General features: G+C 53.7%; 1 protein-coding gene across 1 annotated transcript; it reads left to right on the top strand.

The window, feature by feature from the left end:
* Window positions 1-2,081: 2,081 nt before the first annotated feature.
* On the top strand, window positions 2,082-20,474 carry FHAD1 (forkhead associated phosphopeptide binding domain 1). The gene is made up of 28 exons (XM_032709191.1): window positions 2,082-2,239; window positions 2,424-2,630; window positions 4,408-4,678; window positions 5,728-5,819; window positions 6,088-6,318; window positions 6,689-6,812; window positions 7,201-7,331; window positions 8,128-8,193; window positions 8,590-8,694; window positions 9,736-9,843; window positions 10,247-10,330; window positions 10,697-10,849; window positions 11,211-11,406; window positions 11,786-11,856; window positions 12,109-12,246; window positions 13,102-13,209; window positions 13,406-13,495; window positions 13,676-13,901; window positions 14,389-14,470; window positions 14,837-14,952; window positions 15,636-15,795; window positions 16,166-16,253; window positions 17,535-17,670; window positions 17,987-18,105; window positions 18,221-18,316; window positions 19,019-19,239; window positions 19,630-19,795; window positions 20,087-20,474. Exons 1-28 carry the CDS (start codon window positions 2,144-2,146, stop codon window positions 20,231-20,233), a joined length of 3,828 nt encoding a protein of 1,275 aa, XP_032565082.1. The 5' UTR covers window positions 2,082-2,143; the 3' UTR covers window positions 20,234-20,474.
* Window positions 20,475-21,495: the final 1,021 nt, after the last annotated feature.

The following is a 21,495-nucleotide window of genomic DNA, read 5'->3' as shown; positions in this document are numbered from 1 at the left end:
CAAAGCCATTGGCCACAAAGTCATCAACACATCCATCCACAGGCTCCCTTGGATGGTCTGAGAGGGATGTGGAGGTGGCTTTGTTGGTGTGATGCTGATATTGATGTTATCATAGAACAGTAGAACCATTTAGGTTGGAAAAGGTCTCCCAAGAACATCAACCATTAACCCAGCACTGCCAAGTCCACCACTAAACCATGTCCATGTTATGGACTGGTCAGCAGAGGTTGACTTGATGCTGTGGTTGATATGAGAGGAGTCCAAGTGACCAAAATGAAGGCAAAGATATGCTGGTCCAAATCCATCCAACGGATTTCCCTTGTTAATGGTTATTTCCTATTGCATCTCTCAGTTTCTGTTGTTGCATCACAGGAGTTTCACCTTGCTGTGCCCCAAGGCATCTTCTCAGATGGACAAAATAACCTCATTAACTAAGGGACTCTCTTACTGAAGAGAAGGAAACAAAGCAGAATATACCCCAGATAGAGGGATGTGGGGTGGGAGGGTCCTGTGTGGGTCTTGTTGAGGGGATGTAAAGGTGGTGCAGCTCCTTGGAGGTTGTGTCCCAGGCATGTGTGCCCCTGAGAGCCCACTGGGAATGAAGTCCTCTCTCGTCAGTGAAGAAATACAGCCCTAACAGTTGTCCTAGAAAATCTGGGTGAATAAAGTGAAGTTTCTTGCCTGAGCAGTTGGAAGGTGAGGTTTTATTGAGCTTCTTTGCCAGAAAATCCCATTTGATGAAATAGACTGGCAAAAACATCATCTTTCCCAGTGTCCCATGTAGGAAAGGAGCTGAAAGACTGCCATGAAGTGCAGTGACCGCAGTGACATGAGCTGTGACTCATGCAGTAGTTATACCAAAAATGCCCAAATGGCTAATGAGCATCTCTGGCTACTTTCATGCTTGTCCTCTGATGGTATTTGGGAAGCAAAGGGAGATGTGGGATGCTGAGAAGTTCAGGAGCCATGACCATCATTATCTTAGGATGGCTTATCCCTGTGGCACTGTGAGGGAATGGTTATTCCTGAAGGTGAGGGTGATGGAGCAGAGGGTGGAGAGAGCACAGCTGTCTCTTCCATGCACATCCAACAGCAAATTCATCTTACCCCAACCTCAGGCTGGTTGTCCAAGGTGGACCACACTAGTAGGTGAGAAATCAGGATGTGTTTAACATTGCACTTGTGTCTCAGCATCTCCAGAAGGTAACTCACATTCCAGGACAACTTGTGAGTTCAGCCTGGAGAAGAGAAGGCTCCAGGGAGACCTTAGAGCACCTTGCAGTACCTAATAGGGGTTCCAAGAGAGCTGCAGAGGGACTTTGGACAAGGGCCTGGAGTGACAGGATGAAAGGGAATGGCTTCAAACTGACAGAGGTTTGCAGAGCTCTTCTTTGCAAAGTCTTCTGCTTCTTCCTCAAAATTAATGAGATGATTAATTAATTAAATTAATTTTTTTTTAATTAATATGATAGAATCTTGCAGGACTGGAGAGGCCAAACTGGGGGTGTTAGTGGCAAAGGTGGGGGGGTTTCCCTTTGTCTGCTGAAAAAGAGTTCCTGACAGCCTGGGACCAAGGAATATGGATGGAGAAGCACTGATGGGTGACAACGTCCCCATCACCTGGCAGCAACATTTATCCCCTTGCCTGTGGTTGCAAAACGTGTTTGTGTGTGTGTGTGTGTGTGTGTGCATGATATTAAATAAAAAAAATGAGTCCAATGGGGACTCAAAGGTTCTTTGGCAGCCCTGGCAGGTGGCAGTGAGGTTTGTGATACACATTCCCACGTGTGTCACCAGCTGGCACCGAGAGCTGCGGCCGCGCCGGCGCGGAGAGCTCTGTTGTGCTGCCAGCCCAGTTGCTTGGAAAAAGGAGAAGGAGAAAAAAAAACTAAACAAAACAAAGGGGAAAAACTCACCCAGACAGGCAGCAGTGGGCCCCAGCGTGGCTGAGGTTTCCAAGGCTACTGCCAGGCTGCAGCAGCACTGCTGGCTGGGACAGAGCCGCTTTTGGGGTCATTTCGTACGGATTTTAGTGTTTGAGTTGTTTGGGCCACTCGTGGCTCAGGTTGTGTGTTGGGTGGGGGGTTGCTGAGTGAGGGGTTGGGATTTTTTGGGGAAGCCTTGCAGGTTTGGGGGCTGGGCAATGAGAGCCTTTCTAAAGAGCTCGGAGGGGTGTTTCCAGCTGAAACCCCACACCACGACCATCGGGAGCCACAGAGGGGCCGACATCGTCCTGCAGGTAGGGGCGGGGCAGCTGATCATCCTAAAACAGAGGGTGGTTTGGATGCAGGGAGGAGGACGTGCTGGAGTCCTCCATGCAAAGTGTGGTGGGATTTATGACCAGAAAGGGGGCTTGGCAAAGCAGGGACAAACCTGGAGCCACCTCCAGCAGCGTTCCCTGCCCGCCCATTGCCCGCTCCCAGTCCGCAGGTGTCGCAGGTCGTCACGCGGCCCTGGAATTCTCCGCCTCCGACAACAGCTTCATCCTTCAGGACTTCAACTCCCCCCACGGCACCTTTGTCAACAGCTGCCAGGTCCAGAATGCGGCCGTGGGGGTGAGGCCAGGGGACATCCTGCGCTTCGGCACTGCGGGAGCGCCCTTCGAGCTGGTGCTGGACGGGGCTGCCCAGGTGAGGCTGGGTGGGGCTGCCCTGGGAAGGGTGCCCAGGGAGGGATGGGGTGCTTGCTGATCCCAGGGAAGGGTGCCCAGGGAAGTGTGGGTGGGTTCTACTGCCCAAGGAAAGGATGAGGTTCTCCTGCCCTGGGAAGGATGGGGTGCTTGCCGATCCCAGGGAAGAGTGCCCAGGGAAGGGTGGGTGAGTTGTTCTGCCCAGGGAAAGGTGCCCAGGGAAGAATGGGTGGATCTGCCCAGGGAAGGGTATCTTGAGGAAGGATGGTGTGTTGATCCCAGGGAAAAGTACCCAGGGAAAGGCGTGTGGGTTTTACTGCCCAAGGAAAGGTGCCCAGGGAAGGGTGGATGCTAATGCCTGTGTAAGGATGCCCAGGGAAGGGTGGATGGGGATGTCCAGGGAAAGTTGCCAAGGAAAGGTGGGTGGGTGCTGCTGCCCAGGGAAGGCTCTGGGAGCAGGAACAAGCTCCCAGGTCTGGGCAATCCTGAGGAAAGGCGAGGGGGGGAAATGAAAAGCTGGAGCTCCCTCTGCTGAAGAAACTCTGGCGGTTCGGCAGGGAAACCGAAAATGACGGGACAACGGTGAGTGAGAGAAGGTAGATCTGGAAAATGTGCTTTTCCTCTATTTGCGTTTTATGTTTCTTCCCAAGCCACTTACTGAGAGGGAAGTTGGGTTTTGCATCAAACCTACAGCAACTGCTAAGTTCCAGTATCATTTTTATTATTGTGGCTCTTGAAGAATCCAAGATGCTGGTGAGGTAATGCCAGACCCTGCTGGAGCAGTGAGCAGCTGAATTCCCAAAGGCAGGGTGCACACAGAGAAGCAGGTTTGCACAGCAATGCAGAGGATGCCTGTGGGGTGCCTATTCCTTACTCCAGGCTCTCTGATCCTCCTTTGGAGGAGCAGCTTTGAAGCCTGACCCTGCTGACTGCAGGGAAGGAACCACCTCGGAGTTGCACCCTGTGAGGTGTCTCACAGAGGGAGGGATCACTCCTCTCGAGTCTTAGAGGAACATGTTGTACAGAGGAGCAGCACCCAGCTGGGAATCACATCCCACCGTGCCTTGAAGCACAGGATAAGGGCCAAGACAGGGACAGTGGAAGGCTTTGGTGGAATCCTGCTGTGAGCAAGAGCCATGGGGAGCAGCATGAGCAAAAGCAACAGGGCCTGGACATGCTCCAGGAGAAGGGAAGGTGCTGGAGTGGCAGGGAGCATTCCCTGGGGGTTTGGGGATTCCCTGTTAACACCCAGATGTTGGAGGGCCCACATCCAGGCCAGGTCCAACGCTGCACTGGCAGATGTTTAGTGCAGACCTTGACAGTGGCTTGTCCTCATTGTACTGGAAAGCTCAGGAGAACAGCAGTGTCCTAAATCTGGGTCTGACGTGCCCAGCATAAGGTCTGATAAATGTGATGGGAAGGCAGGAGCACAACGAGAGGCTTTGGTTCAGTGGGGTGAATGGCAGAAACGATGAGGTAGGACCATGTGTGAGCCAGGAGAGCTGTGAGAGGAGCATCTCTAGATCGTGCAAATGATGTGCAGAATTAGGGCAGAGATGGAGAGGGAAAAGCTCAAAAAGCAGCAAACCTCAGTGATTTCCTTCTGCTTCAGTGAAGAGTCTGAATGCCCTGATTAAAATCTGATCCTCGGGCAATGGAAATGGGAAAGGACTAAAAGCATGCTTCCACCGAGATCTGTGCCTGGGTTTTGTGTGGCATGGGGCACATGAATCCAGGGCTAAAATCCTTGCTGATAACACGGTCTTTTCCCATCCCAGGTGTCCTGTCCCCCCTTGAAACGTCGCACAGGGTGGGCGGGGCAGCTCCAGGTGGTTGCAGAGCCCAAACCCTCAGCTCCTGTGTCTCCTCCCCGCCTGCCCTCACTGCAGTGGCAGCATCCCCCTGGCTCTCCAGGCAGTGGCACTCCTAGAGCCCCTGTCCACCAGCCCCATCCACCTCTGCCGAGGAGACCCCTGAGTGCCTGGGACAGGAGCGTGGCCAGCACTGCCTCTCTGGACACCTTCAGCAGGAGCTCTGTGGTGAGGCCAGGTAATCCATGATCCCAAACCCGAGCATTTGTGTCCTGGTGTCCTCACAGAGCAACTTGGTGCTGAGTGGAGTTGACTGGAGTGGGGAAGTGATGAGTGTTGAGCAACCAGCTGTGAGTCCATGTCCAGTGGAGCTAATCAGAGACTGTGTGTGCTCCTGGGTGGCATTTGGGTCAGGGAAGAAATGAGCTGTGACACCCCAAAGGGAGTGCTGTTGCCTTTGCAGAGGAATGTTTCCTCTTCCTTTTTCCTGGTATGTGACCCAGAAGGGCAATGGCTGATTTTATCTGCACCAGTGACTCATGTACCTATTCCTGACTCCTGTTTGAAGTGGTGTTTTTTTCCTCCTTTGAAGTGGCTGCCTCAAGTGCAGGAACTTTAAAGTATATCCGTAGCTGATATGCCTCTGGAAATAAAGTATATGATAAGCACCAAAGCAAAGGTGAGGGTTTGGGGGAATAGAATAGCTGGAGAGCATGGCTTTTGCCATTAATGCTGTGGCCTGATGCACCATGCTGTGGTTTTCCTGTGTGGGGTTGGGTTTTTTGAAGTCATAAGCAACACAAAGTCAATAGTAGGGTTTAAATGTGCAAAGCCAGGGGCAGCACCGTGGACTCCCAGCAGTGGCTGAACTGGAAACCACAGTGAGGGCAAAGGGAGGGACACATATGCCCCAGGTTGGCACATACCCCTCTGCTTTTGGGGGAACAGAGCCAAAAGGATCCCCATGACAAAAATGCACAGCTTTCTGTGAGGCTGAGCAGTGCTGGAAAATTAGAGGAGCTTTTCTCTGCTGTGCCTCTGCTGCTCTGAGGCTTTTCTGGTTCCCAGAGGTGAATTATTCCTCTCTGTTGTGCAGACTGTGCTGTAAGTGTCATTTTAGTGCCAAATAGGTGGTTTCCCTGCTGGTTGTGAACCGAGCTCATGCCCTGAACAGTGGCCACTGCCTTGGAGTAGTTTTGGGACAAAGAATGCTGCAGGGAGCGTTTCTGCTGCCTGCAACCACCTCTCATGCTAATATTTACTGCTGTTGTTTTTGCTTTCTTCCAGTCTCAACCAGCTTCTCAGGTGATTGTGCAAGCAGTGTGGGGGGAGCCCCTTCCCTGGGGACTCACGACACGGATCTGCTCCAGCAGGAGAAGGTGATGCTGGGGAGAGAGTGAGGAATGCCATCCCTGTCCTGGTCCTTGGCAGAGCACGAGAACCCTGCCAAATGGCTCTGTGTGTCCCACCAGGAGTCCCAGCAGGGTGTGGGGACTGCCTCCCCAGGGGTCTGCTCCAGAGGATGGGGACAGTGGGTGTCTGGAGGGTGTGGGAAGCCGGGTGAGCGTGGCACTGATGGCCAGGAGCGGGTACCCCTGGGCAGGAGTAGCTGCAGACTGGCCAATGGCACCTGCAATCTGCCCTCAGGGTGAGAAGCTGCTGCAGCTGGAGAAGGAAATGGGTCACCTCTCTGGTTTGGAAACAGAGTCAAAGCACAAAGACGTGGTGATAAGAGATCTGCAGGAGGAGGTCGCGGCCATGGCAAAGGAACTGGCCCAGGCGGCGGCGAGGAACGAGGTTGAACTGACCCAGAAACTGCTGGCCTTCAATCAAGAGCTGGGAGCCAAAACAGAGGAGATCAAAGCCCTGAGGGAACAGGTACCAGATACTTCCATAGGCACCAAGCAGGGAAAACACCTCTCTGATACAAGTTTGTAATGTAACAAAAGTTTGGGGAAAAGCAGGTCTGAAACCAAAGGAAATGAGGGAGGTGGGGTTTTTTTCCTTCTCTCCCTCCTTTTTTTCTTTCTTCCTTTTTTCCTTCCTTCCTCCTCCATGCCTCTGGCATTAGGATTTCATCAGGAACAGCCAAAGCACATTTAAGGTGATTCTATTTGAAGCAATGACTCCTGAGAGTTAGTCAAAGAGCAATCCCATCACACCAGGACCTGGATGTGCCAGATTTCCCTCTCTGGAGGGGTATCAGTGAGTGACTGGGTGAGGAACACAGTGAATCTGTGTTTTGCAGATCAATGACCTGCAGAAAGGCTCGAGCCAGGTTTTCAGCCATTCCCTCTATGGAAGAGACCTGGAGATCGGGAGGCTCCGGAGAGAAAGCGAGAAGTTGAAGAAGGACCAGGCTTTGACTGCAGGTGCTGTGTCCCTGGAGCTCTGGGTCAGGGCATGAAGCAGTTTAGGACTGGCTCTGGATAAAAGCAAGCATTGGCCAAGCTGTCCAGGCAACAACTGATTTGTAGTGGCTTGTAGAAATCAGAGAATCCCGGAATAGTTTGGGTTGGAAGGGACCTTAAAGAACATCTTGTTCCAGCACCCTGGCATAGAGAGGGACAACTTCCATTAGCCCAGGTTGCTCCAAGCACCATCCAACCTGGCCTTGGACACTTCCAGGGATGGAGCAGCTACAGCTTCTCCAGGCAACCTGTGCCAGGGCCTCCCCACCCTCACAGGGAAGAATTCCTTCCCAGTATTTCATCTAAATGTTGCACTTGTGTAACCTCTCACCAGAGCTGTTTTTCCCAGGTCTGGTGAGCAGCCTGCAAAGGGAGGTCCTGCAAAAGGAGCAGAAAATTCAGCAACTCCAGCAAGAGATTGAAAAACTGAAGAAGGAAAATCGAGAGAAGGACAACCAGCTGGCAGTTGTTTCTGCCAAGGTTGGCAGGACTAAGGAGGGCATCAGTAATTTATGCTCTCACATAGGGGTTAAGGTGGGAAAGCAGGTGGAGAAGAGTTGTGCTTCTCCCTTGTGAGGATTGTAGCAGCTGTATGTGGGTGGCTGTTTGTTGGGGGGTCCCAAGGTGAGTCCTGGCTGCACACAAACAGGAGTCATGCAACTGTACCCCTGGGATGTGGTGGTGATGGTCCCATGGTCACAGCAGGGTGACCTATGTGATCATGGGCCACGGATCAGGGTCCCCTTCCCCAGCTCCATCTCCCTCCTCACTCAGCATCACCGTGTGCCCTGGATTCCTGTGAACACAGGAGCTGTTTGTTCACACAAAGCTCTCATGCCAAGATCCTCCCGAGGAGCCATGGAAACCCCATCACTGGGGGTGGGACTCCCTGTGGCCCAGGCCTGGATTTTCCCTCAAAGAAAGTGGCTTGTGCAGCAGGTTGTCCCTCTGTATGTGCAGCTCCTCCTCAGCTGGCAGAGCTGCATCAGCAGTGTGATAAGGGGCAGAGGCTGCACAGGCTCTGTGGGATTGCCAATCACAGAATTGCTGAGCTTGGAAATAACCTCTAAGATCATTGAGTGCAACCATTCCCCTGGCACTGCCAAGGCCACCACTAACCCACGTCCCCACGTGCCACATCTACACCTCTTGTAAATCCCTCCAGGGAGGGCAACTCCACCCTGCCCTGGGCAGCCTGTGCCAGTGTTCCATTCACAGCAGGAGTGATGGTGTCACTGCCCTGATGGATATTTTCCCTGGTTGCCATTCCTTCTAGTGCTCGAGAATTAAAGAGGAAACGAAGCGTGAGCTTGGAGAGCAAGAAATAATCAGCTGTCGAAATGTGAGTTGAAAATATTTTGGGGTGATGGAGCACAGGGCTAAGCAGTGGCTGCAGGAATGCATCAGCCAGGGAATAATTAACTGGGCATTGTAAGGGAATTGTTTGGAATTCAACTCCTGCACTGGAAGGCACATAATGGGACTAACCACCCGGGGAAGTGTAAACTCTGTTGGATTTGTAATGCTGTGTTACAATGCAGGGGGGATGTGACCAGAAATCAGGTTGGAATTCTGCTGGTAAGCTGATAAAACCACAGTAAATATGGGTTAGAAGGGAATTCCAGGGTAAGCAAAGTGGGTTAGATGGGGAAAACATCTTGCTTACGAGTGGAAGTTTTCCAGAGAGGCAATGCCCAGTTCCTCTGGTGAGACCCCTGCCCTCCCTGGGCTTTTGCAGCGCATTGGGGAGCTGGAACGGGACCTGGAGGGGCTGCAGATGGAAATCCAGAAGCATTGTGCCAAGCAGGAGAGCATCCAAAATCAGCTGGCTGAGAAAGCCAAGGTAAGTGGCCGGCTGAGGGGGCTACACAGAGGGCAGGTGTGCCCTGGTGAGCCCATGGCAGGTCTCTCAGCCTCCTGACAGGGGTGAAAGGTGGGTGGGATGAGGACCAGCAAGTCCCAGGAGAGCAGGCTCCTGGGTCAGGAGTACAGGCAGGGGGTCCTGTGCAGGCAGGAGATCCAAATGTCCTGAGCTCTGCCGTGGACACTGAGAGAGGAAGAAATAATTCAGATAGCAGAGTGCCCTGTGTGGGTGTTGGGTGAGGAAGTCAAGGATGGACAATGTCCCAGGGACCAGATCCACGCAAAAAGTGCCGTGAAAGCTCTGATGCTGCAATCCCACCCCTGCAACGGGATCGCTGCCTGTCTCCTGGTGTTCCAAAGCTACTTTTGGAGTTGTCCGATGGGAATAGTGGGTAGCTGAGGTCGAAGTGCCCATGGCATGGTTTTCAGATGTCACTCTGAGGTGCCAATCATAGAATCATAGAATCAGCTGGGTTGGAAGGGACCTTCGAGATCATCAAGTCCAACCCTTGATCCAACCCCACTGTGGTTCCCAGCCCATGGCACTGATGCCACATCCAGTCTCACCTTAAAAACCTCCAGGGATGGAGAATCCACCACTTCCCTGGTCAGCCCATTCCAATGTCTGACCACCCTCTCTGTAAAGAAATTCTTTCTAATATCCAACCTAAACCTCCCCTGGCACAGCTTTAGACCGAGCCCTCTTGTCTTGCTGATGGTTGCCTGGGAAAAGAGACCAACCCCCCCCCGGCTCCCCCCTCCTGTCAGGGAGTTGCAGAGAGTGAGGAGGTCTCCCCTGAGCCTCCTCTTCTCCAGGCTGAACAGCCCCAGCTCCCTCAGCCTCTCCTCACAGCACTTGTGCTCCAGTCCCTTCCCCAGCCTCGTTGCTCTTCTCTGGCCCTGCTCCAGCCCCTCAATGTCCTTCTTGAACTGAGGGGCCCAGAACTGGACACAGCACTCCAGGGGTGGCTTCACCAGCGCTGAGTCCAGGGGAAAAATCACAATGCTGTGGTGGTTGCAGGCGGAGGAGGAGCTGGAGGCAGCCTGTGCCCAGCAGACCGTGCAGCTGCGGGAGATGGGGCACAGGGAGCGGCTGCTGCGAGCGGAGCTGCGGCGGGCAGGGGAGCAGGTAGGGATCAGCAGGGATGGGAACATCACCCCCGGGGCCACGGGCAGCACAGGGACAGGGCTTCCCATGGGGAAGGATGTGGTGCAGGAATGAAAACGCTGAGTCCTGAGCACCAAACCCTGGCATGGGACTTGTCGTCGGGTGAAGTATAAAAGGCTTTTCCACAGGATTTGTGTGGGCAGCGTAGACGATGGAGCAGTTTAACAGGATACAAGAAAAGGATTCTATAATCTTGGTTACACTGTCTGGGACCCACACAAACCCTCCTGTGTACCTGGGTAAAGCTGCTCTGGCAGGGACAGCCCTTTGCAGAGCAACATCAGAGGATCAGTTATCCTCAGAGATGATCAATTAGCCTCAATGATCAGTGATGTTTGTTTTCCTGCGTCAATCCTTGCTGCAGCTGGAGTCCTTCAAGACCCAAGTGATGCAAGTCTGTTCTCCATCAGCAGCAGGCAGCACAGGGAAATCCATAACAGAGCAGCAGGTGAGTTGGATACCAGCTCATGGTGCCTCCAACACCCGGTGCAGCTCAAGGCAGATGCTGCAGAACAGCCACAGTGCCTGCTCTGTGCTCAGTAGGGCTGGTGGCAGCTTCTGCAGATGAGGAGCTGTGCTGTGGCTGTCCCAGGTTAATAGCACTGCTCCATGATATGAAGGAGACACAGTCCCTTTTGTGTCCCACAGCTTGGATGGAGTCAGTGGGCTGCAGCAGAGACAAGCCCAGGGGCCTGGCGTGGTTGCCAGTTTGCAGCAAGTCTTGATTGTTTCTTGCTGAGACCATCCATGGTCCCTCAGCTGGAAAAGGGTATGAATATAGTGCCTTATCCTGCTCTTCCTCTACCTTTGCCAGGTGATAGAGAAGGTCAGGCAAATCTGTGACAAGAACCAGCAGAGTCATGAGAGGGAGAAGTGTCTGCAGGAGGAGTTAAGCTCCAGGCTCACGAAGGAGAAGCAGGTGTCTGCAAACATTGAGGTGCTCAAGAATTCCCTGCTGGAGCTCCAGGTCAGTCCTTTAAATACTGGGGACCAAGTGGCAGCTGGGAGATGGTGGCACAGGGCATTTTGTTGGCCTGAGGATAGGTTAAAGATATGACCCTGAAGCAGAGTGTCATCCCAGAGCGCTCATGTGGCTGTTCCCAGCAGTTTGCCATAGAATCCTAGAATAGTTTGGGCTGGAAGGGACCTTAAAGCTCATTTCATTGCACCCCCTGCCATGGGTGGGGACACCTTTCACTAGACCAGGTTGCTCCAAGCCCTGTCCAACCTGGTCTGAGATGTTCAGAGAGGTTGTGTCATTTGCCAAGTCCCTGAAGGCCCCTGACTGTGGAGACTGGCTTGTTCCCCACTGGTTCCATTTTTTCCAGGCTTGCCTGAGGAGCTCCTGCAGCAGCATCAGCCTGCAAGAGAAGCTGGAGCAACTGGAGGTGGTGTCCCTGGATCCCTCCATCTCAGCCATCAGGACAGCAGTGGTGGACATGGCACGTGTCCCCCTCTCCTGGCTGGAGGACATGGAGCAGCTCCTGGCCAGTGTGGGGATGGACCTGTGCACCTCTGGCCAAGGTCTGTGTCCTGCTGGGCATCCCTGGGAACACCTGCACAAGGCAGGTTGTCCTAGCTAGCCAGATGTAGAGGAGAAAATCCAGCATGAGCCGCTCCTTGTAGAGAAAATCCTGGAATCACAGAATTTTTAAGGCTGGATAATACCTCCGAGGTCATCGAGTCCAACCATTAACCCAGCACTGCCAAGGCCACCACTCAACCGTGTTCCCAAGTGCCACATCCACACACCTTTTGAACACTTTCAGGGATGGTGACTCCACCACTGCCCTGGGCAGCCTGTTCCAATGCCTGACCATCCTCTCCATGAAGAAACTTTCCCTAATATCCCTAATATGGTGTGTGAGCACCCCACACAGCAAGGTTGTGTTGACTTCTGCAGGGCTGTTGGCTGCTTTCAGGAGCTTGCTGGAAAAGACTCAGGAAGTGGCACAGAGGAATCAGCTGTTGCAGGTACAGAAATATTTGTGTACATGAACCATGTAGATTTGGAATCTTTCCATGGTTAAACATGATAGTAATCCCAAGTGAGCCAGTGTGGGATCTGGATTGGGGATGTGCAGTAGCCAAGGTGCCTGGATCTGCAGGAAATGCAAGGGAAAGGAGACTCTTTTGGGAATTGTTTGTGAGTGAATGTTCACAGGAGGTTTATTTCTTCCCCTGCTGCTGACACACTTCCTTTAATACCTCGGTGTCTCCCTGTAGGAGCAATTAGAGAGGCTCCAGCAGTCACAGGCAGAGATGCTACAGGAGCACACAAAGGAGCTGGAAGCAAAACATGAGCAAGACTTGGAGATAAAAATCCAGCAAATTATCCTGGAAAAGGACAAGGAGAACAAAGAGGTAGAGTGGCATGGTTGGTGGTTTGGAAAGGGAATGTTATATGCAGGAAAAATGGGTGTCTGTAAGAGTGTTGGTTATTAAAAGGAGGAATCTCTAGCTTTGAACTGTCTGGGTGCAGTCCTAAGAGCCCAATGGGATCCCAAGAGGATGTAGAATATCCTCCTGTATGGATGCAGGTGATGTAAACTCCCTCAAAGTGTCCATGGTGGTACTGGGAAGCAGCTGTAGGTAACAGGATGCATGGGTGCCAGTCAGTCCCTGGGAGAAAGGAGAAAGCAAGGAGCATCATCCCGATGTGTGAGCTTAGGGAAGCACTGCATTGTTTCCTCTCAAGCCCTCTGCTCCCTCCCTCCCCATGCTGAGCTCCTGTTGGGTCTATTTTAGCTGGAAAAGGACACCCCCTGTGAAGCAGGGACCAGCAGTCCCCCTCCATCCCAGGAAAGCCTAGGCCACAATGCTGGTGGCTCTGGTGTGGGATGCAGTGTTAGTGAGGGTGCAAGTTGGGGTTTTACCATGTCTGTGTTGTGGTGGGGACAGCAGGCCTTGTAACACAGTTTCCAGTGTGCTTCTGTGTCTGGTGCCTCAGGAATGGTGGTTTCCTGGTGCTGAGTTTTCTAAGGACTCAGGAAAGGAGCAGCCAAGCAGCTCCTCCCCTGTCTCTTGGATGTACCTTTCCCCAGGTGCTCCCATCCACTCCCTCACTGGGTCACCTCGGGTCCTGCCAGGCTTTTCTCCCATCACCTGCCCCTGCTCTGGAGCAGTGACCTTCCCTGCTGCTTTCCTCCTTGGACCTGAGGTCTTTTTCCTAAGGCCATGGTTTTTTCTGTGCTGAAGCTGTGATCTATCAATTCCCAGATTCTAGAAAGCACTCTCGCTGAGGAGAAGGACAGGTGTAAGAAATGTGTGGAGGAAGAGCAGAAGAAGATCCAAGAGCTGGAAAGCCACCTGAAAAGCATGAATGAGGTGAGCATGGGAAGTGAAGCAGGACAGCTCACCCTTGGAGTGAAGAAATGGGAATGTGTGTTGTAATGTGGTGCTTCAGGGGCCCAAATCAGTGGGCAGAGGTTCCCCCCCCCCCCCCAGATACACAGAGATGAATATCTGCAGAGAGAAAGGTGGATTCCTGGATAGCTTAATTACTGCTAATTTCATCCTGTAGGCAACAGCAAGGAAGGCAGAGGAGCGGGAGGTGATAGAGGGCAAACTGAAAGAAGCTTTGCATGAGCTGGAGGAAACCACTGCCCGAGAGGTACTTCCACCAACCTGTGTGTGCAGGTGGAGAGTGCAGTGTTGATGAAGAAGGGTTCCCCCATCCCTGAAATCCTTCCCTCCCCTCCCTCCTTCCAAGAGCCAGGAGAGATGGCGCTGCTGGTGATCCCAAAGGAAACCACCAGTGCCTCCAGCCAATCTCCCAGCTCTTGTTTCCCAGGTGTTGCTACAGCAGCAGGTGCTCGTGCAGGATGAGCAGCTCAGGGCTGTCCAGGAGGACAAGGAGTTACAGAGGCAGAAACTGCAGGAAGAAATAGCAGGATATAGGGAGCAAAGCAAGCAGCATTCCCTGACCATCGTGGCTTTAGAGGACAGGCTGCTGGAGGCCACGCAGGAGCAGAAGATGCTGGAGGAGGAAAAGGCAGCACTTGTGGAAAAAATGGAAGGTAGGTAAGGGTTGTATGGGATGCACCTGTACCAGGAACCTGCTGGGTTAACATGGAATGTTTATGGAGAGGGAGCAGTGAATCTGCTGCTATGGAAGGCGTTGGGGAAGATGTTGGATGGAGCTTTGCTCACATGCACGACAAGGTCCATGAATCCCTGCAGAGGCCATTTCATTGTTTGGTGGGTTTGGAAACTATTAATAAAAAGGACTTTGCCACTGGAGAAGGGCTTTTTACCCTCTAAACCAACAAGACTGGAGGAGCACTTTGGGTTGCATCCAGGCAGAAGAGATCCCAAGCCAGACAGGATGTTGAGAACTGCCCAAGCGCTGCTGGAAATGGGCTCTAAGAGACATGGATTTCCCAAGGAGACAGCCCTCAGTCCTTGAAGCTGCCATGAAGGAAAGGATCTGTGTTGCAGAAGCAGCAGAACAAGTGTGCAAGTGTTACAAAGAAGTAATGGGCCTTATTTTCTTGTGTCCTGTAGTAATTCAGCGCGGTGCCCACAGGTCAGCATCAGGAGATTGGCTGGAGGTTTGTCCTGCCATGGAGTCACACATTTGTCTGAGGTGAGCAGCTCTCACTGGTGATGGTCAGAGAGGCTTGGAGAAGAGCAGGGACCACGGGGAGAGCCTAAGGAAGTCCAAGGAGACTTGTCCCAAGATCTTTTTAGTCTGGGATGGGCCGTTTGCTAGGCAGAGCTGTTCCTGAGGGCATGGAGCATCCTAACAGCACATGAGGATGTGCCATCCCATCCAGATGGCTCCAGGCAAGAGCGAGTGAGGTGGTGGCCAGGGTGACCCCAGGGGAGCAAAAGGCAGGGAAAAAAGGAATGTGTGAGTGTTCATCAGAAGATGCAGTGCAGGAGGGTGTGTGTGTGCTCTGTAAAATGAGGCCTCCCAGTGAGCTGTGAGATTTGCACTGATCTTTCCCAGGGAACTGCAGGAGGAGCTGGCAGTGGCACAGAGCACGCTTCTGGAAAAGGAGGCCTTCATTGGCAGGCTCACCAGGGAGCTGTCAGAGAGCAGAGCCAGAGTGTCAGACATGAGAGGTGGGTGTCATTGTCCCAGCCCTCCTCCAAGCAGTGACAAGGGGTGGTGTCAGTGCAGTGGGCACACACAGGACTTGGGAAGCTGATGTCACCATCCTCTGGCAATGCTGTTGTCCTGCTGGGAGCAGAGCAGGCAGTCTGTTCCCTTTGGGAAGGTGAATTTCTTCCCATCCTTGGCTAAGCAATAGCAGTGATGGTGAGTGAGGAGGGCAAGCAAAGGAAGATCAGGGGGACAAAACTAAGACCATCTTCCTCAAAATCACACTGGTGAGCTCCTTGGAGCTGGAATTGTCCCAAGCCAGTGGACTGGGAGAGCCTTGCCTGGCTTTCCTCCATGGGCAGGGCTGTGAATGTGGGGACAGAGCCCACGGGGAATGTGCAGAGGTCAAAGGATGCAAGTCAGAAAATGCTGGCAACCTGTTCCTCTCCAGTCTGAAGGAAAATGCCTCAACAAGGAATTGCCCTGGGATTTGCCCCTGTGCCAAACCAGGATGTCCTGTTGGCATGGCCCAGGATCTGAGGGCAGCTGTGAAGGGCAGGGCAGGGCTCTGTGGGGATGAACCCCATTACTGCTGCCAGCTTGCATGAGGGGGGACTGGAAAAAGGGGATGTATCCATGAATGCCAGCTGCAGATCCCCCAGGATGAGTCAGGCAGCATCCCACGAGGCTGTTTTGCACTTAGGGGAGCTCAGTGAGGAGCAGAAGGTGGAGCTGGAGAAGAACCAGAGCCGCCTGAAACACCGGGAGCGGGAAGTGAACCAGCTCAGGGAGAAGCTATCCCAGATGTCCAACCTTGTGGAGGAGAAGGATCGATCCCTGAAAGCAGCAGCTGAAGAGTTAAGGTACCCACTGACATGAGCCAAGGTTCCACCAATGCCACTCTGTGGGTGCCCAGCAGCTGATGGTGTTTAGGGTTCTCCCCAGAACAAAAGGCACATGTGAGAGCATCAGGGTGGAGCTCAGCTCCATTGCACTGATATCCACTGCCATGGGAACCGAAACGGGGGTTTAGTGGAGCTTGTGCCAGCAGATGTGTAACCAAGTCAGTTGTAACTAAGAGAGTGTTCCCACCCACACCATGGTAGTCATCAGTGGGTGCCCAGGGTGCTGCTCTCCCCAAGCTGTTCGGGTCACATGGAACATGTGATAGAACATGCTCTTGGCATGTTCCATCCCTCATGGGGTCCCACAATGTCTCGTGTCTCGGCACAGGCGAGCCCAAGCCCGCTGCCAGGTGCTGAGGGACGCTTCCCAACAAACAGTGGAAAAGCCTGAGGATGCTCCCAGGACACCAGTGCGGGTGGGTGAAGCCTCCCAGAGGGTGAGTCCCCACGGAGGGCACCGAGGGGTGGGTTTGCCAAGAGCACTGATGGTGTTTCTCAGCACTGCAGTGAGGCCTGGTGACTTTCTCTGCTCCACACCGGCAGGAGGGTGGGAGCACCACATTCCCCAAGCCGGGGGCTGCCTGTGCCGCCCAAGATCCAGGGTTCTCCTGCTGCAGCCCCGGCGTTGCTGCTGCTTAATGAGCTGATGTTTGCACAGCGCTTTGGAACAGCAAAGTGTTTTGTGTGCTAATTGCTGTGCTAATTGGCAATTAGAGGGGATGGCAACGTGCGAGCGTTCCCTCCTTTTCCCAACTCGTGGAGCCCAAGGTGCTGTACAGGTGATGCAGAACCAGTTCTGGAGTGGTACGTGCAGGAGTAGGGGTAGCTCGTTGCACAGGACAGGAAGAAACGCTCCTCATTCCCCTGTGCCAGACTCCTATTTGATTTCCCCGTGGCTGGAAAAGGGAAGAACTCGCAGGTGGCGGCAGCAGCAGATGGAGGGACTGTGGGAATTGTACATTCTGTGCAGGAAGGGTGGCAGCCAGCAGCGGGGCCGGCGGGCTGCGCGGGGGCCGCGCTGACTCACAGCCAGCTGACAGAGAGAGGGCGGGAGGTATCGCCCGTCCTGTTCCACATGCGGGGATGGGGAGGGGAAGGGCCGAGTGCTGGACCTGCTGTTCGGCAGAGCTGTGGCGTGACAGTGGCTGGACCCAGAGCTGGGGGTCTGCAGCCATCATTAGTTGTGCACAGGGCACAGGGATGTGCACAGGGATGATGGGCCAGCCCCATCACAGGTTTTTGGATGTTTGTCATAATGCAGGGATCTGGACTGGGCTGGGAGAGGGCAGTGCACATGTCTGTGTGCACGAGTGTCACTTAATAGAGAATAATGCCCACGATCGTGTAGGAACACAGTCTAGACAGTGTACTGGTGTTTGTGTGTAGATGGTAAGTGCTCTGTGGTAGTGCAAAGGGCAAGAGAAAAATGCCACCATGGCTGTTCAGAGATGTGCACTATCCCTCTCCTGGCTCTCTGGAACATTTGCAGGGCCCATGTCCTCACTGTGGCACAGTGGAGCAGGAAAGGGGTCTCTGACAAGTCTCCAAATCCGTGGAGATACTCCTTAGGCTTTGCTCTTGGCATGTGCCAAGTGACCAGTGCCTGGCAGCGAGGCTGTGCTTAAGCCAGGTTTAAGCTGAGCTTGTGCTGAGCCAGCTGCAGGCTGGGTGAGGACAAGCTGGGCTGCTTCTTCCAGGTGCCACCGTTGGACTTGGCTGACCTCGGTGCAAAGTGCCAAGGCCTCAGGCACGAGGAAACGATCCAGCGGCAAAAGGAAGGTTTGGCTGAGCTCCGGGAGAGAGTAAAGATGCTGGAGAAGAGGCAGGGCTCAGGTGAACAGGGCTCTCCTAGAAGCATGGAACAGTTAGAATCATGGAATGATTTGGGTGGGAAGGGACCTTACAGCTCATCTCATTCTGCCCCCTGCCATGGGCAGGGACACCTTCCACTAGCCCAGGTTGCTCCAAGCCCCGTCCAACCTGGCCTTGGACATTTTCAAGGATGGGGAAGCCACAGCTTCTCTGAGTAACCTGTGCCAGGGCCTCCCCACCCTCCCAGGGAAGCTGGGGAAAGCTGACCAGCCTCAAAGTGGCTGAGGTGTGAAGCCACGGCATGTTGCACCACAGTTTGGTGGCTGCTTGCCTCCAGGTGCTGTGAAGAAGGGTTTGGAGCGACGGGTGAAAGACTTACCGGAGGAGATAGTCCAGCACACAGGGCTTGAGATGGAGCCTGCACCCATGTCAGGACCAAAATTGAAGGCTGGCAAGGTAAGAAGGCAGTTTGGGGGCTGTGGTTCCTGTGGCTTAGTTGGAAAAGTATTCCCTAGAATAGAGAGGATGAGGCTTTCAGAGATGCTAAGTAAGCCTTTCCCTGTCTGTGCAGGCTCCTGGCCACGTTCCTAATGGGGGCTCCCTCAGGATCACCAATAGGGCAGCGAGTTTGGAGATGGCTGAGGTGACAGACCCCGGTGAGAGGATGGTACGTCAGGGACAGACATGGTAAATCACGTGTAGAGCGCGTGTTAGTGCCCAGTGGGTGTAGAGTTTGGAAGGTTTGTGAACACATTTCAGAGGCAGGTGACTGGCAGGGCTTTGCAGGACCATTGAGGCTGAACTGCTCTGTGGTCCAGTTGAAGACATGGCATGGGGGTTGGATTAGATGACCTTTAAAGGTCCCTTACAACGTTCTATGATTTTATGGTCCAGGGCATGTTGGGTGTCTACCAGGACATTTCAGGACCCCAGAATGTGCCATGGCACATCATTCTCCCCTTTCCACTGCAGGCCTTTGGGGTGTTTCCCCGGGCATTCAGGGCTGATCTGCAAGGAGAGGCAGGGTTGGTGAGGACAGAGACCTTCCCCAATGTAGGTGCCAACTAAATGATATGAAAGAGGCTGGGGCACAATGGAGGAGGCTGCCAGAGGAGGGGTCTGTGAGTAGTACAGCTGGTGGGGTCTCTTCCCTCCAAAAAGGACAGGAAAACATCCAGCAGGGAAATGGTCATGTTGGAAAAGGAAACAATCCAATCCCAATAAGCTGTGCAGCTGGGAATGGAACACAGACCCACTTTCCTTGGGACACTGTCATCTCCTCAGGAGAGCAGACGGAAAGCAGATGGCTGAGCAGCGTGATGGAATGCAGCAAACCTGGTAAATAATGCATTCCCTCTTCTTCCCTCAGTACCTTGATGTGATCGGTGCTCTGGGAAGCCTGATGGAGATGAAGGAGCTGTCGGGAATGCAGCCTCTGCAGCACCTTCCTCTGGAGGAGAGGGAAGAAGTGGGACTGCAGAGACAGAGGGCCCTGGAGCTGCTGTACAAAAAGATCAGGAACCTCCAGCATCGCCTGGAAAGGAAAGAAGAAATGCTAAAAGATTATGAGGGAAGCATGGAGCAGCTAAGGTGTGGAAAAGCAAGGTCACGGTTCCCAGTGAGACCTGGTCCTGGAATACCAAGAAATGTGGCACCTTGCCGGGTCACGTGTCTGCCTGGGACCAGTCACAGCATGACCATGGTATAAAAATTAAATGCTAGGAGAAATGGGGAAAGGTTCTCCCAGTTTTCTGCACTGGTACCTTGTGTGGCCTGATGTGGTTGAGCAGTGTTAGAGCTGGGGAAACCTTGGCAGACTCCAGTCTGGGGTGGCTGGAGCCTGGGGCAGCAGCAGCAGTGGCAGCTGGGGAGGAGGGACAGTGTCAGCAGGACCAGGGCAGGTGTGGGAGGGCCCAGCTGGGCCTGGGGGGGTCAATGCAGGCAACAGACTGACAGAATCCCCCCTCCTGTTTTGCACAGGCAGAACCAAGCGTCCCTGCGAAGGTGTCAGGAGGAGATGTCCAACCTGGAAGATGAAGCCCACAGGGAGGCAGAAGAGAAGGCTCTGCTGCGAGAGGCTCTGGAGAGGACACAGCTCCAGCTGGAGCAGGAGAAGAGGCTGCGGCGAGCGGCCAAACGGCACAAGGTGAGTGGGGCAGGAGCAGGTGACACCCAACTCCTGCACTTTGTACAACAGTCTGTTGGAAGCACAGATGGAGTGGTTGGTCAGACCACCCCAAGAGGCTGGAAGTCCCAGGGTCCTGCTGCTCAGCCAGCTCAGCATCATGGCAGCATCACACTGCCAAAATTGGAGGTGGTGCAGGCACCTGTAGCAATGGGTTTGGGCCATGTACTGGGGTGGGGGAGAGGAGCAGGTCACACGACTGTCAGGACCTCTCACAGTGAATGCTGTGTCTGATGTGTTTCTGCTCTGCAGCCTGGAGCCACGAAGCCTCTCTGCTCAGGCAAGCCAAGAGCCAAAGAGCACACAGCAGATGCTGTCAAGAAGGGAAGCTCACAGCAGAGGCACCACAGGGGTGTTCAGCAGGTGATGGTCTGTGGTAGGAATGAATCACCACTGTAAACTCTGTAATAGTGGAGCAGGCTTGAGATGTGGGTGCACTTTGAGTAACTCCTGTCGGTATCCTGTAGCTCCTGGGCACACTGGTGTGACAGTACAGTGAGTAGGACCTAATTTGCCAGCAGTGTGTGTCCCACACAGCATGGTGGGATTTATGGCAATGGAAGAGGTGGTGAGGATACAACCCAGCCTATACATGTGTGTATATATATTTGTGTGTGTAAATACAGCCATGATGTGTGAAGTCAATTGTGTGGGATCTGTCCTTTCCTTGGCTGAAGTGACCTCGAGCACACACAGCTTGAAATATCCCTTGCAACTCCCATATCCTCTGGTCCCTGTGATGCCTTGGGGGCACTGGATCATAAGATATGATGTAGTATGGTATTCCAGAATTCCTGGAACACCCCAGGAGCACTGGAGCTGCCACACAGGAAGGGGGAAGAAGAGAACCCATGTCAGCCACACTGGTACAGCAGCAGCACGAGGACAAGCTGGGGAGATGAGAGCGACGTGCCCGTGGGTTGGGATGGGGTGATGGCGCAGGGTCCTTTGCCACCCGCTGTTGGCATCGACTGAGGTCCCACTGCTCCTCTTGTCGTTAACAAGGGTGAGAGCAGACCCTGGTTTCTGGGGAGCAGCAGTGTTTTGGGGTCTCCCTGCAGGGAACAGGCAGCTCCAACGCATGTCATCCCTGCAGCCGCTCCGCCTCAGCATCGCTCGGAGCACTCCGTGTGCCGAGTCCTCGGCATCACTTCAGCCGAGGATAATTTGGATGCGAGCAAAGGCCCGCTGGGGGTTTTTTGGTCTTTATTTTTTAATAGGATAAAAAGGTCTGGAAGCAGCAGCACGGGGGGCTGCAGCAGGCTGATGTAGGGCTGTGGGTGTGTGCAGCACCCAGGGGTGCACAGCCGCCAATCCCTAATGGAAGTGGTGGTGCTGTGGGCTCCGGTCATCAATGTGGCCTGGTTTCCCCCCTCCCTAAGCTGGGAGAAGCTGGATGCTTCCCTGTCTGCATGCCTGGGCTTATTTTGGGGTGAGGCATGACCTTGATTGCCTGGTGGAGGTTAAAGATGCTGCTGTGAGCATCCTCTGGGGGTGTCAGGCCGCTCCATGTCTGCATGTCCTTGCCATCCCAAACCCTGGGTTGGGAACGGAGGGAGCTGGTAGGAGCACAGGTGCTGTGCATGCATCTGGGGCTGCAGAAGCCCCTTCCCCTCCTTGGAGCCTATGGAATCATGGAATTATGAGATGGTTTGGGTTGG

Source organism: Chiroxiphia lanceolata, chromosome 22 (genome assembly GCF_009829145.1).
Source record: "Chiroxiphia lanceolata isolate bChiLan1 chromosome 22, bChiLan1.pri, whole genome shotgun sequence".
Taxonomy (NCBI): Eukaryota; Metazoa; Chordata; class Aves; order Passeriformes; family Pipridae; genus Chiroxiphia; species Chiroxiphia lanceolata.
This window is presented reverse-complemented; position numbering and strand designations above follow the sequence as displayed.